This window comes from Physeter macrocephalus, chromosome 17 (assembly GCF_002837175.3).
Source record: "Physeter macrocephalus isolate SW-GA chromosome 17, ASM283717v5, whole genome shotgun sequence".
NCBI classification, from domain to species: Eukaryota; Metazoa; Chordata; class Mammalia; order Artiodactyla; family Physeteridae; genus Physeter; species Physeter macrocephalus.
The window spans coordinates 6770014-6783491 of record NC_041230.1 but is presented as its reverse complement, the minus strand read 5'-3'; the positions used below and the strand labels follow the sequence as shown (position 1 = coordinate 6783491).

Genomic DNA, 13478 nt, shown 5'->3' with positions numbered 1-13478 from the left:
TCCTTTAGCATAGGTCGCGCAGCCGGACGAGATAAACAGCCAGCCGGAGGGGCTTGGGGAGGGGACGCCGACGTGTGGGAACTGTCAGCTGGGCGGGTGGGAGAGACGCAGGTCTGTGCTGAGACAGGAGACACACTCTGTTGGCACGTCCTGCTGGCTCCCCGGGGACAGGCATTCAGGGCACGACCATGTAAATTGGGACTTAAATTTAACTCTATGTAAATGTAACTCTATGTAAAAGTCCAGTGAGGTGGCAGTCCAGCTCACCGCACGTGCGCCCACACACAGAGAAGGGCAGTGGTTGCACATGGGCAGCCCTTGGACAACCTCTAGCCCACAGACAGGTTTTGTTTGACCAGCACCGTGTTTATTTGTTGTTTTCAAAGCAGGTCATTTCACGTGAAACTCTGGCTTCTTACTTCTTTTAAAACAGTAGAAGATCAGGCAGTGCTGAGCCCACGTTCCCACTTGACTGGAATTGAGAGAGTCATGGCCTTTACTCAAGAGGTGTCCCCACCGGGTTGATTGGTTTCCTAACCGGCCCATGGGGGCATCTGAGGGGGACCCTTGGACCACATTCTCCTAAGTTGTTTCAGACCCTTCTAAATGCTCTCCTGGCATCATACTTAATGATTGGTTTCAGAGTTATTTTCTTCCTGGTCTTTAAAATCAAGTTTTGGCCATGTCTCTCCCCTATGTGAAACCCTTCGCTAGTTGACCCAAGCTAAGCTCCAGGTCACCTAGGGCCTGGCATTCGAGGTGCTCAGTAGTTTGGTGCCACTCAAAGCCTGAGAGCTGGGCAGCAAGTTTATAAAATTTTGGATGGATGGATGGAAGAAAGGAAGGAGTGCTGGGAAGAGAGAGGCTAGCCTTACATGGTTCTCGGGCTGATGGGAGAGGCACAGCATATCCAGAAAAAGACCCTGTGAGCTTCCAGAATTCCATATCCTGCCAGGCAACCAGACACAGTCTTCTTGGAATCAGGGAGAAGGGATTGGAGCTCAGTGGGTGAGCAAGAAAAGCTGTCTGGAAGATGTAAGTGACCAGATGGCTTAAAGACAAACTCTTCCTGGCCCAGGCTCCCGCCTAGACACAGCACCATGCATCTCCTCGGTCCCTTGCTTCTGCTTCTTGGTAAGGATGGTGGCCTAGGCAGATACTTGGGTCTGGGATGACTGTGGGAGCTGGAGGAGGAGGAGGAAAGGTGGGGGCAGAAAGAGTAAATGGGGGGCAGGGTGGGGACAGTCAGTGTGTGTGTGTGTGTGTGTGTGTGTGTGTGTGTGTGTGTGTGTGTGTATACTTCTCTCTTTGTGTATCTGCCTCTCCCCCACGTCTCTTCAGAGGAAATTCTTGAGAATGCTCTCATTGTCCTTCAGTAATGCTTTCTGTTCACTCTGGTGGGTTCCAGAATACTTGGCTTTCTCTGACTCAGCCCACTGGACATTTGAACATCCCAAGACCCTCTACGCCTGGGATGGAGCCTGCGTCTGGATTCCCTGCTGCTACCGTATCCTAAACAAGTACCCCCTAGATAACCTGACCGTGTACCACAATTATAAGTACGACAACTCCACCAAGAGCTACAATGGGACCATCCTCTATAAGAACCTAAAAATCAGGGATTTTCCTCCTCGTCAGGAAAGGGTACGATTCCTGGGAGACAGCAGATCCAACTGCACCCTCCTCATCAATCCCGTGAAAGTCAATGACAGCGGTCAGCTGGGACTGAGGATGACGTCGAGGGGGGACAAATGGATGGAGCCCATAAGCCTCAACATCTCTGGTAAGGCCCTGAGGACGGGCTCCTTGGTCTCGGCAATGACGAGGGTGGGAAACACCTGACTCCGGGGACGGCTCACGAAACAGGTTGCCTGCCGAGGCCAGACGGGGATGCCGGTGAGAGACCGGGGTGCCACAGGACAGCGGCGCCCGTGGCAGACTGGAGCACGGGCACCCATCTCTCCTTGAGCATCTCCCCTGCTACTCAGCCCCTGCCCATTCTAGAATCTGGCTTCCAGGTTGCCTGGCTTTTCCAGAGATGGAAATCTGAATTTTCAAGTGAAATCTCCCAATGTATCGATGTGGGGGATTAATTCTAATTAGGCCTTCATGGCTACACGACACACGGATAGGGTGTGAACCAAACACTGGTCTGGGGCCTCCACCCCAGGGCGTGTGCTCGCTCCATTCCACGGCCTGTTTATTCGGTGGGTGGTTCTAAGCAGCCCTATGTTTGGGGTGAGAGATGAAGCTTCGGGCGCTGCAGTCTGAGGGCGGCCCAGCCTCGGGGAGAGCGGGGACTGGCTGCACACGGGGCCTCTCCGCTAAAGGAATCCCCTCCGGGACTGCTGTGTGGGACGTCTCCGATACTGAGGCCTCTGAACAGATGCAGGTTTGTCCTCCACGCTAAGCGTGCTGAACTAAACGTGGAGTGCCGGGGGAGTGGTCTGGAAAACATTTAGAAAGCAAACACCAGGGGGTGTGAACGAAGTAACGAGAAAACATAAAACACAATTTCTAAGGAGGATCAGCTTGCACAAGACCTTTCAGAGGGTGTTTCGGCCGAGCAGAGACAGGCAGGCCCGGAGAGCGGTGGACGGGACTGGCCAGGGATTCCTGATGGGTTATTTGGGGCAGGACATCTAAAGCTGGTCCAGGCTCCCAGGCCTCCAGCGTGGCCCCTGCTCTTTTGCAGAGACGGCTCCTCCACCCCACATTGAGCTCCCTCCAGAAATCCGGGAGCTCCGTGACGCCACTGTCACCTGCTTGCTGAATTTCGCCTGCTTTGAGTACCAGGTTCATCTGCAGTGGTCCCTGGAGGAGCCTGCGGTCACCTCCACCTTCCTGTCCACTAAGACTGTCTCCACCCAGAGCACTGTCACGTTCCAGCCGCAGTGGACTCACCACGGCAAGAACCTGACCTGCCGGCTCTGGGACCCCACGGAACGGCAGTTACTCTCTGAGGAAACGGTGTGGCTGGATGTGAAGCGTGAGTCTCCCCAGTGCTTCTGTGGGAGGGCCGAGGGTCCTGTCGTCTCTTCACCCCCGCAGAGGGTAACAGGAGCCCACACAGAGGGGAGCGTGGTGGGTCTGTGGGCACCCGCTGTGGGGAATGGTCCAGGCAGAGCTGCGGCCCCTCCTCAGAATGAAATAATCTATCCTCAAACCATGACCTGGTTGGGGGGGTCACCTGGTTAAGGTTTTTTTGTTCCCCTGGGGGGCGGGGTGAAGAATTTTTTCCCATCATCTTTTTGTGCCTCATTCATTCATCCGTCCAATAAATATTTGTCGTGAACCTACTAGGCCTTACTACGGCTGTCAGGGATAGAGCAGTGAGCAAAGTTCTTGCCCACGTGGAACTAGCATTGCAGTCAGGGAGGCGAAGAGTAGATAGGTGAAAAGGGAAACAGAGAACATATGTGTAGGTGGTGCTAAGTGTATCACGAAAAAATAAAGCAGGGCTGGGACAGAGGGAGCGAGGGATGGAGGCTGAACTTGAGCTGAGACTTGGGTGAAGGGAGGGCCTGAGGCAGGCATAGCTCTGTGAGAAGAGCATTCCAGGGAGAGGGAAGAGCAAGTCCAAGGCCTTGAGGTAGGAACTTGGTGTGTCTGCCTCAGAGCCAGCAAGGAGCCAGCAAGCTTGGCACTGCGTCCAAGGGCCCTAGTGGTGGGAAAGGAAGGCCGAGAGGGACCGGGACACTAGATCTCGTGGGCCGCAGTGAGGGTTTTGGATTTTTCTCTAAGCGTGGAATCCACCGAACGGTTGCAAGCAGGAGAGTGGCAAGGTCTGATGGACAGTCCTGGGAATGCTGCTGGCTGCTGGTGGAGACCAGACCTTCGGGGTCTGGGGTGTGGGGAGCAGAGAACCCAGCTGGGAGGCTGTGACGGTCAGTCACCTGGCGCTTGGACCAGCCCACCCTTGTTGACAAGGGTGACAGTGTGTGGCTACGCAGCCCTGCCCGCTCTGTATAGGCTGCTGCTTTATCAGAATAAAAGCCCTGCAACTTGTGAGCGCTTCACACCCTCTGAGAATTCCTTCCCCTCCCTCACCGTGCCTTGGCTCCTCCAGATGCACCAAAGTTGAAGATCCAGGTCAGTCCCAGAGAAGCCACCGTAACAGAGGGAGAGACTGTGACCATGACGTGCCAGATCGTCAGCAGCAACCCACGGCACCACAGCGTGTCCTGGCTCAGGGACGGGGCCCCGCTGGTGGGGGAGGAGACGTCCACACTTACTCTGCCCCAGGTGACCAGGAATATGAGCGGGCAGTACCAGTGCAACGCCCACAACGATGTGGGCTCAGCAAGGTCGGAAGCAGTGGACCTCCAAGTACACTGTGAGCCTCCTGGGAGCTGGGGAAGGGCCGGGGGTCAGCAGGGGCACCTTCCAGGCCCATGGGAGGGGAGCCCCGGAGGCCTCTGCTCCCCCACCCCCTCAATCCCCCGGCCTCGGCCTCTTCTTCCAGATGCTCCGGAACCTTCCAGGGTTCAGATCCTCCCCTCGCCAGCTAAGGAAGGCAATAAAGTAGAGCTGACTTGTGTATCGCTGGCCAATCCTCCTCCAACAAATTACACCTGGTACTACAACGGGCTGGAAATGCCTGGAAAGACGGACAGGACCTTCCAGATCCCAGAGGTCCTCCTCACGCACGCTGGGGGATACTCCTGCTTGGCGGAAAATAGTCTTGGTCCAGGACAAGTTGGCCAGGAAGCTGACTTGGAAGTCCAGTGTGAGTAGTCGCAGAGCTACTGGAGGGAGGGGATGGCTCTGGGGGCAGGAGGAAGGCAGATGAGCCCGCGAAGGGACAGCAAGCAGAGACCAGGGGGGTCCTGGCAGATAAGCTTCTTGGGGCGAGTGTTGTGTTCACAGCTGTGTCCTTAGCACCAGCCAGGGCCTGGCTCATGGGAGGTGCTCGGCAGACGCTTGTCGACTTGCGTGAATGGCCAGATGCCCGGGTCCCATGAGGGACGCGGAGGCTGGGCGTCACTTGGCAGCGGCTGAGTCCCTGAAGGGGTCCTGAAGTTTTCGAGGAGAACTGGGGCAAGATGCTCCATTACCTCTCGGTTGTCAGGCCCTGTTTAACACAGTGAGTCTTGGCACTGAGGGGAGCCCAGGACAAAGAGAATCCCTAGGTTTGATCCTTGGACCCTGGGATGTCATAGTCGGGGCCAGACGCTCTGATGTGGATGCCCAAATCCTGAAATCTAGACACCGGATATGTGGTAGCAGCAGCAGAAGCAGCGTGTATTGCGTGTCTACCGCGTGCCACAGGGCTCTATCAGCATCCTCACTCCACCTCCAATGAGTCCACAAGGTTAGCTACCCACAGGACCCCATTTGACAGACGAGTCAACTGAGGCCTGCAGCCCATGGTCGCACAACTCCAAGGGGCAGGATCCGGCAGTCTGGATCCAGAGCTATGCTTTTCTTTTTCTTTTTTAAATTAACGCCCTTACTGTAGTGACCCGGCTCCGCGGCCCAGACCCGTGCAGAGACCCACAAAGAGTGGCCCCTGCCTTGCACGGCACGACACGTACTCCGCCCAGAGCTGTGCTCTTAACCACTGCACCATCCTGTCTCAAAACACAACCAGGCCAAATGGCCGGGGCAGGGTTTCTGTCCTCAGAGGCAAGAGGGAAGCACAAGCCTTCCCTCGGCTAATAGAGGAACTGCGTGAATGCAGGGCACGGGAAGGGGGAAGAGGAGGCAGGAAGGGACAGGTCTTCTGGGCGGCTGACTTTTCTTCACCCACCTCTCTGGTCTTCTTCCAGATCCCCCCAAGGAGGTAATCACAGTGATTCAAAACCCCACACCGATTCGAGAAGGAGACAGTGTGATCCTGTCCTGTACCTACAATTCCAGTAATCCCCGAGTTACCCGATATGAATGGAATCACCCAGGCTTCCAGGACCAGCTATTACCTGCTGGGCTGACGATTCGAAAAGTTGCCTGGGACACAGGGCCAGTCAAATGCGCAGCCTGTAACCAGTGGTGTCTGTGGTCTCCCCCTGTCAACCTGGATGTCCAGTGTGAGTGCCCTGGGCCGGGGGAGCTGGGGGGTGGCCCAGTTGGGGTGCGGGGCTCTAAGAGTGAGGAGACCGAAGCCTGAACCACAGTCCTCACAGAGAATTGAGGGATGAGAGTCAGGCCTCAGGGCCAAGGGGAGAGGAATTCTTGGGAACAGGAAAAGGGGAAGAGACCCAAGAGGTCAGCCTGAGGTCCTTGCTCTCCAGATGCCCCCAAAGATGTCAGTGTCCAGGTCACTCCCCACAATGAGATTCGCTCTGGGCAACTGGTCCTCCTCCAATGTGACTTCTTAAGTAGCCGCCCCACGGATGTCCGCTTCTTCTGGAAGAAAAATGGAATCTTTCTGGAGGAAGGAAAGAAACTGAGCTTTGACGCCATCTCTCCAGAAGATGCTGGAATCTACCACTGCTTGGTCAACAATTCCATAGGACAGACCTCGTCTAAGGCCTGGGCTCTCCAAGTGCTGTGTGAGTGGCTGGAGCCAGAGGCTGAGAGCAGAGACGGGCAGGTGACTGGCTACCTGGATCCTGACTTCGCCTCTACTTACAGATGCACCCAGGAGCCTGCGTGTGTCCATCAGCCCGAAAGACAGAGTGGTGGAGGGGAAGAAGGCAGTCCTGACGTGCGAGAGCGATGCCAACCCTCCCACCTCCCACTACACATGGTTTGACTGGAATAACCAAGACCTCCGCCATTACGGTCAGACGCTGAGACTGGACCCTGTGACGCTGCAGCACTCAGGCGCCTATTGGTGCCAGGGGACCAACAGGCTGGGCCGGGGCCAGTCGCCGCCCACCACCCTCACTGTCTACTGTAAGGGCCCTTCCCTCTTGTTCTCTGGCCCTGGCCACTCCTGCGGCGCGTTCCAGACCTCCTCCCCGCCTCTGCTCCTCCCCTGCCCCACCCTCCCGTCCTCCGAGCGCCCCTGCTCCACACACAGCTCCCCGCTCAGTCTCTCGCCACCCCAGGAGGATTCAGGCTGCCCCTACCTTCCAGACATCCTGAGCTCCTCCTGGCTCCCTCTCTCTGCCTCTCCCTCTCTCTCTGTCTCACCCTTGATAGGCTGCTTGTTTCTACCTTTTTTTTTTCTTTTCTCCGGTACGCGGGCCTCTCACTGTTGCGGCCTCTCCCGTTGCGGAGCACAGGCTCCGGACGCGCAGGCTCAGCGGCCGTGGCTCACGGGCCCAGCCGCTCCGCGGCACGTGGGATCCTCCCGGACCGGGGCACGAACCCGTGTCCCCTGCATCGGCAGGCGGACTCTCAACCACTGCGCCACCAGGGAAGCCCTTGTTTCTACCTTTTGAGATTGTAGTGTTTTTTTGTTTTTTTTTAAAAGACAATATATGTACATGGTAAAAAACTAAAACAGCATGAAAGGGTAAATAGTGGAAGGACAGATACCTCTCCTTTCTTGCTCCCTGAGAACTCTACCCCCTCCCTCCCTTGAGGCTTTTGCTGTTGGCAGCTGGATATGGCCCCTCACAGAGATTTTTCTGTACGTGCACCATAGGCCTATAGAGATTTATGTCCGTACACCCTTCTTTGTTACTCAGACGGTGGGAGAGCTCACACGCTGCCCTGAGCTTCCCTTTCTTCCATGTAATAACAGCGCTTGGAGATTGTTCTCTATCTGTGCATATACAGGGTGTCTGAAGAGTCTGGAAACACAGGGGAAAATATTTAATTTATTTATTGTGCTTTTTTCAGGTTAATGATTGGAGCCATGGCTTTAAATTTAGAGGATTGTCACTGGCAAAGCTGGTGCTAAAGGGAGCCAGTCTGAGGGTGTCATTTGGAAAAGTTACACATTGCATAAAAACATGTTCCCTGGGTCTCCCCTCTGCAGGCACCCTGGAGACCTGACTCTTTGCTGAGGGTGCACTGTGGTCCCGAGTACGGATGTCGAATAACTCTGTGCCCACTGCCCTCCTCAAGGCTGGGTGCAGTCAGTCTCCTGCTCTGGGCACACCTGCGAAGAGAATTGTAGGCTAGGTTCCTACACGGACTGGCTGGCTCAAAGGACAAGTGATTTTAAGCATGGCCAAGCTGCCCTCTGAAGAGGCGGTACCATTTATGAGGGTTACGTGTTCTGTGTGTGCCCGAGCCTGTCACACAGCAGGAGCTCCTCCTGAGAAAGAGCTGCCCTTCCCTCCTAATGAGACGTCCAGAGGGCAGGGCTGGCTTCTCCCTCTTTCTCTGCACCACACCCCCTGGGCAAGGAGGAGATGTCGCACAGGCCAGAAGGACCGTGGCTATGCAGAGAGAAGCCAAGGGTGCCTCCCAGGCAAAGATCACAGGGCAGAGCTGGCCTGCTCCCCGACTGAGGCAGTGTCCTCAACTGACGTTACCTCCTTTCTCTCTCAGATAGCTCAGCCACCATCATCAGGCGAGCGGCCTGGGGGATGGGGCTCTGCCTGGTCATCTTCCTCCTGGCAGCCTGGGGAGTCAAGCTTCAGTGGAGGTGAGTCCCTCCTGCCACTCACCACCCTTGCTCCCCCTCCGCCCATCCCAGAGAACGACCCCGGTGACTCAGTCCTGCAGCCCCCAGCATGCCGAGTCCACAGGGTCCTCTTCCCAGGCCCTTCATCCTCCCTGAGCAGGTCTTTATTTCCCAGCTGGAAGAGGATTCAGAGACAGCAGGGGCTTCAGGAAAGTTCCAGTGGACAGAGCTTCTTCGTGAGGAATGTAAAGGTAGGATGGGAGAAAGATGAAATGCAGGGCAGAGCTTCAAGTCAAGAAAGAAACAAAGTGGAAAATCAACTATGTGTCAAATAAAAAAAAAAAGAAACAAACAAACTGGAGAGGGGTGATAAAGAGTACGAGGGGCAGGGCAGCTAGGGTGGGGAGAGGAGTGGTAAGGGCTGAAATCTTGTCTTCCTCTCAGGCTCGAAGGATCCCCCAAGCTGAAGGCCCCCACTCCCTGGGGTGCTACAATCCAGTGATGGAAGATGCCGTCAGCTACGCCGCCTTGAGCTTTCCTCTTGGCGAGACCGATGCACCGAGACCTGGGTACTGAGGGCGCCAGGGGGGTGACACCTGCACCCTGGGAGGGTTGTGGGGGGAGGAGCTCGTGTCTCGCCTGCCCTCTTTGTGCCAGGCCCGTGCTTCATCTCCTCATTCCTGCTCCGTAACAACCCCCCTGGTAACAGTCTCGGGAATTGGATCTGTTCCTACAAACCAGGAGCACGCACAGCCAGAGTCGGTCTCTATCACCAAGGTTGGGACTTTGCGATACATACATACATACATTCACTCATTTGACACATCAGCCCCTGCTGTGTGCACTAGGCATGATACAGGGGCTGAGAGGCCGGGGGTGCTCTTAGGGTCTACGCGAGTTGGAAGAAGGAACAGGTTTCATGCAAAAGGCTTCATTTGTGGTCATCTCTCTGCCTTCCCTCTCAGAGATGCAGGGACCTCAGAGACGCGGGGACTTGCCCCAAACAGGGACGACACGGTCACTTACTCTGTGGTGCAGAAGCGTCAAGTGGTAAGAGGGCAGAGCTATGGAAGGTGGGGAAGTGACGGGACCTGGCCTCGGCTGTGAGTCCCAGAGCCTGGGTGGGCTCGGTGCTGGCAGAGGCTGGGCAGTGGGGAGGGCTGCCCAGACCCTGGTGAGGTCAGACCCAGGGCAGGCACCTCCAAGTCTGAGGCCAGCTGCAGCCAGTTTCCAGACGAGAGGACTTGTGCTGGGGCTCTTGGACCCCCAGCCGGAGCTGAGGAGAGAAGGGACAGGGAAAGCGGGCTGTGGAAGGCTGGTGAGCGCGAGGCCACGCTCACCACCATGTGGTTTTCTCAGGGCGACTATGAGAACGTGACTCCAGAGGCCCTAGAAGAAGAGGGGATACATTACTCGGAGCTGGTTCATTTGGGGTTTGGGGAGCGGCCGCTGGCCCAGGAAGGAGTGGAATACGTGACCCTCAAGCACTGATGGGCCAAACCAGCTGAGGTGGAGGTGCCAGGGGCTGCAGGGGCCAGGGTGGTCCTGGAACTTTCTCAGCCTCTGCCGTTCAGCTGCGAAGTCACACACGCACACGCATGCACTCACGCGCACACACGAGCACGCGCACACACGGTCACAGTTACTGCAGCCCCAGTTGGCGCAGAGAACTTTGAACATGGTCCACAGACAGTCTTCCTTCTTAGCACTGGTAACCCCGACCCTCCAAAGGGTCTGTCCCTGGTCCTTTCCCACTCCCCTTCTCACCCAGAAATTCATCTAAATACCTGTCCTGAGCTGTACGAATCCCCCTGCTCCTTCCCAGCCGTCTGCCACCACCTACCCACTCCCAAACCCCACTCCGCAGCTGGCTGTGTCCCTGCGGGGATCAGCTGGTCATTATTTTTATTACTCTCCCTCCCCATCCCTTTGACACCTCACCCTTGCTCTGATAACTGCACTCACTAATCTTATGCATAATTTTTGATTCCAGGGCAAAGCCCAGGGAGAGAGGCACAAAAATGAGGTAGATGCACTGCCCTGGGCTGGTTTCTTCTCTAAGGCATTCCACGGGGAGGATTATGCTGCTGCGGCTCCTTTCCTCAGGGGTCTCGTGGTCTGAGACATACACTGATGTGGACAAACGTGTAACAGACACAGAGCTACACAATAAACATGGCTCAGATGCCACGTCAAAGAGCCAGTGAATGATTTCCAGTCTGCAGAGTCTGAGTGGGGACAGGGAGATGGGGCAGGCATCCTGGGGCTTGGGGAGAGGGGAAAGGTGACCTCACGAGCAAATCGCCAGCAGAGGTGGCCTCACGAGCAGATCGGGGTGTCCATCGTCTTGTTGCCAAGAGTCCGCTGGCGTCACAGACAGAGTCTGAGTCTCGATTCTTCTGCTTAACCAGCCGAATGATCTTGGGCAAAGTTCACCGGCTTCTCTGAGCCTCAGGCTCTTAGTCTGTAACATGGAGATGCAGGTGGTTCGAGATAGGAAGTGAGGTATAACCTTATGTCACCTTATAAGAAGATTAATGCAATAGCCAAAAGTCCCTAAAAACCACATTCGCATCTGATTTGCATCTCTTGAAGACCATAAAAAGGGGAAGCCAATGCATTACTCACAGCACTTCTCAAAAGTGACCCTGCTGCGTCGTTTCACAGCCCACAGCTGCCTGCCTTCTCGAAGGCCAGCTACCTTGAGGAACCTCTCAGCTTTTCTACCTCCCCTCGTGAGCACCACTAGCTCTCTAGTATGTTCCCTGGCCGACTTGCCAGGGAGGCGTTTCCGGCTCCTCCTCCACTTCTCCGTCTGTTCTCTCTCCACCTGCGCTTCTGCTTCTCCCAAGGGGCCAAGGCCCATTCTCCTTCAGGGCAGGAACCTGTGGTTAATCATTCATCAAGAGGACAGTCAAATTCCTGGCCTGTGGTGGGCGCTCTGAAGGCACCGTCTTCCTCGGCTGCCCTACTTTCCGTCTGCCCGATTCAGATGCTCTCTGAGAGGATGTCCTTGGGATGCCCAAGGAGTGGGGCACTGATTTCCCCATCAACCTACTTTGTCCCTGGTTTGACGTCTTTTTTTTTTTTTTTTTTTCTGGCCGCGCCACGTAGCTTGCAGGATCTTAGTTCCCTTACCAGGGATTCCACCCGGGCCCCCACAGTGAAAGTGCCAAGTCCTAACCACTGGACCGCCAGGGAATTCCCTGGTTTGACTTGCTGTGAGCACTATCCACTTTTCTGGAGAAAGGGAAGGCTTCGAGAACTGTTGAAATGAGAGGGCACGGGTCTGGGGACCAGTATCATTCGACCATTTATTCAGCAAACATCTACTGAACACCTCCCACTGCATCCACCACAGAGCCAGTTGTTGGGGTACAAAAAAGATACAACATGGTCCTAATCTTGGGGGTCTCTAGTCTAGGTGTCCAGAGGGTTTTAGGAGCTGAAGGACCTAAAGGCAGCCGCCAGCCTGATGAGGCCTGGCACGGGCTCCCTGGCAACCAGCGGGTGACTTGCCATCCTGGACCTGAGCCTGGCTGCTGATATCAGCCTACTTCATGACCAATTGCCCGAGAGATGTGGCTGTCATCAGGCCCTGCTGAGGTGTGCACAGCAGGTGACTGGGCAGCGTTGGGCCTAGAACACAGGCAGCCCCCGACCCAGCCCCGGACCTCACCGTCCTCGTGGAGCCTAGACAATTGACCATTCGGCCGACTCACTGAGTCCCTGCTATGTATGCAACATGCAGTGGACAAAGCACACAGAAAGCGTTGCCTTCACTGACCAACATTCTAGCGGAGGAGCCGGCAAATCTGACGTTGCAGAGTCGTGGGTGCTTGGAAGAAACCACAACGCAAGATGAAAGCAGAGGGGCTGGAGCAGGGAGGGGCCCATTTGGATGCAGGGATCAAGGGAGGCCCTCTGAGGAGGGCACACTGGGCAGACACCTGAACTGCCAGGTGGGAGGGCCAAACAGAGAAGAGCTTGAGGACCCGCTGTCTCCCTTTATAAATTTATTTATTTATTTTTGGCTGCGTTGGGTCTTTGTTGCTGCGCACAGGCTTTCTCTAGTTGCGGCGAGCGGGGGCTACTCTTTGTTGCAGCGCATGGGCTTCTCATTGCGGTGGCTTCTCTTGTTGTGGAGCACGGGCTTTAGGCGCGCAGGCTTCAATAGTTGTGGCATGTGGGCTTCAGTAGTTGTGGCTCATGGGCTCTAGAGCAGAGGCTCAGTAGTTGTGGCGCACGGGCTTAGTTGCTCTGCAGCATGTGGGATCTTCCCGGACCAGGGCTCGAACCCGTGTCCCCTGCACTGGCAGGCAGAGTCTTAAGCACTGCACCACCAGGGAAGCCCCCCGCTGTCTCCCTTTGCACCCAGCTTTGCTCATCTACCAAATGCTTGTCACAAGAGGTGAAATGGCACTCCTGTTGACTTTTCCTCAGTTCTGTCAGTTTCTCAGTGTTTCCCAAAGACAAAATACTAAACAACAGGTCGCAAGTTCTTCTACATTCCCAGGGAGGTGCTGGACGACACATGTAGGACTTAGAAGGGGGGTGACCAAGAATCAGTGTGGTTCCTGAGGTATGAAAAGGAAATGAGATCGTTTCTTTGGAGGGAGCCGTGGATATGCTGAGAATCTCAGGCTGCCTGCTCTGGAAGCCTGGTGGGAAGCACTTCCAGGGAACCACGCGGAGAAGCTGATTCTGGGTGACTTGGATTTTTTGGGAGGACATAGGGGCCTGGTGACTGACACTCACACCCAAGAAAGCTGAAGTCCAGAGAGACCATACTGTCAGCCTGAGGCAGGAGAGAGACAGACAGATAGAGAGACACGCGCCCAGTCAGAGACAGAGAGAGAGAATCACAGAGACAGCTTAGGGCCGCTTTAAATCTCAGGAGATCTCCTTAGAAGGGCAGGATGACCCCAACAGGGAGGTGAACGACCAGGTTCTCAGGGCCTGAAAGTTAACCGACCAGCTGGAGGCACATGCCACCCGACGTCCCTACAAG

General features: G+C 55.7%; 1 protein-coding gene across 3 annotated transcripts; it reads left to right on the top strand.

Moving 5' to 3' along the window:
* The first annotated feature begins 1100 nt into the window (after positions 1-1100).
* CD22 (CD22 molecule) lies at positions 1101-9958 on the top strand. Of its 3 annotated transcripts, XM_007106535.2 has the most exons (13): positions 1101-1134; positions 1409-1783; positions 2696-2989; positions 4070-4336; positions 4466-4729; positions 5772-6029; positions 6234-6494; positions 6577-6840; positions 8392-8488; positions 8643-8718; positions 8912-9036; positions 9433-9517; positions 9827-9958. In XM_007106535.2, exons 1-13 carry the CDS (start codon positions 1101-1103, stop codon positions 9956-9958), a joined length of 2532 nt encoding a protein of 843 aa, XP_007106597.1. The 3 variants fall into 3 exon arrangements, with proteins under 3 accessions (XP_007106597.1, XP_007106598.1, XP_007106599.1); XM_007106536.2 differs by lacking the exon at positions 4466-4729; XM_007106537.1 differs by lacking the exons at positions 4070-4336; positions 4466-4729.
* Positions 9959-13478: the final 3520 nt, after the last annotated feature.

Bases quoted from the DNA above. Each gene is read 5' to 3' on its own strand.
- CD22 (XM_007106535.2), top strand. From the start codon at position 1,101: ATGCATCTCCTCGGTCCCTTGCTTCTGCTTCTTG. The intron at 4,730-5,771 runs GTGAGTAGTCGC...GTCTTCTTCCAG, and splicing joins AGCTGACTTGGAAGTCCAGT to ATCCCCCCAAGGAGGTAATC. The intron at 8,719-8,911 runs GTAGGATGGGAG...TCTTCCTCTCAG, and splicing joins TCTTCGTGAGGAATGTAAAG to GCTCGAAGGATCCCCCAAGC.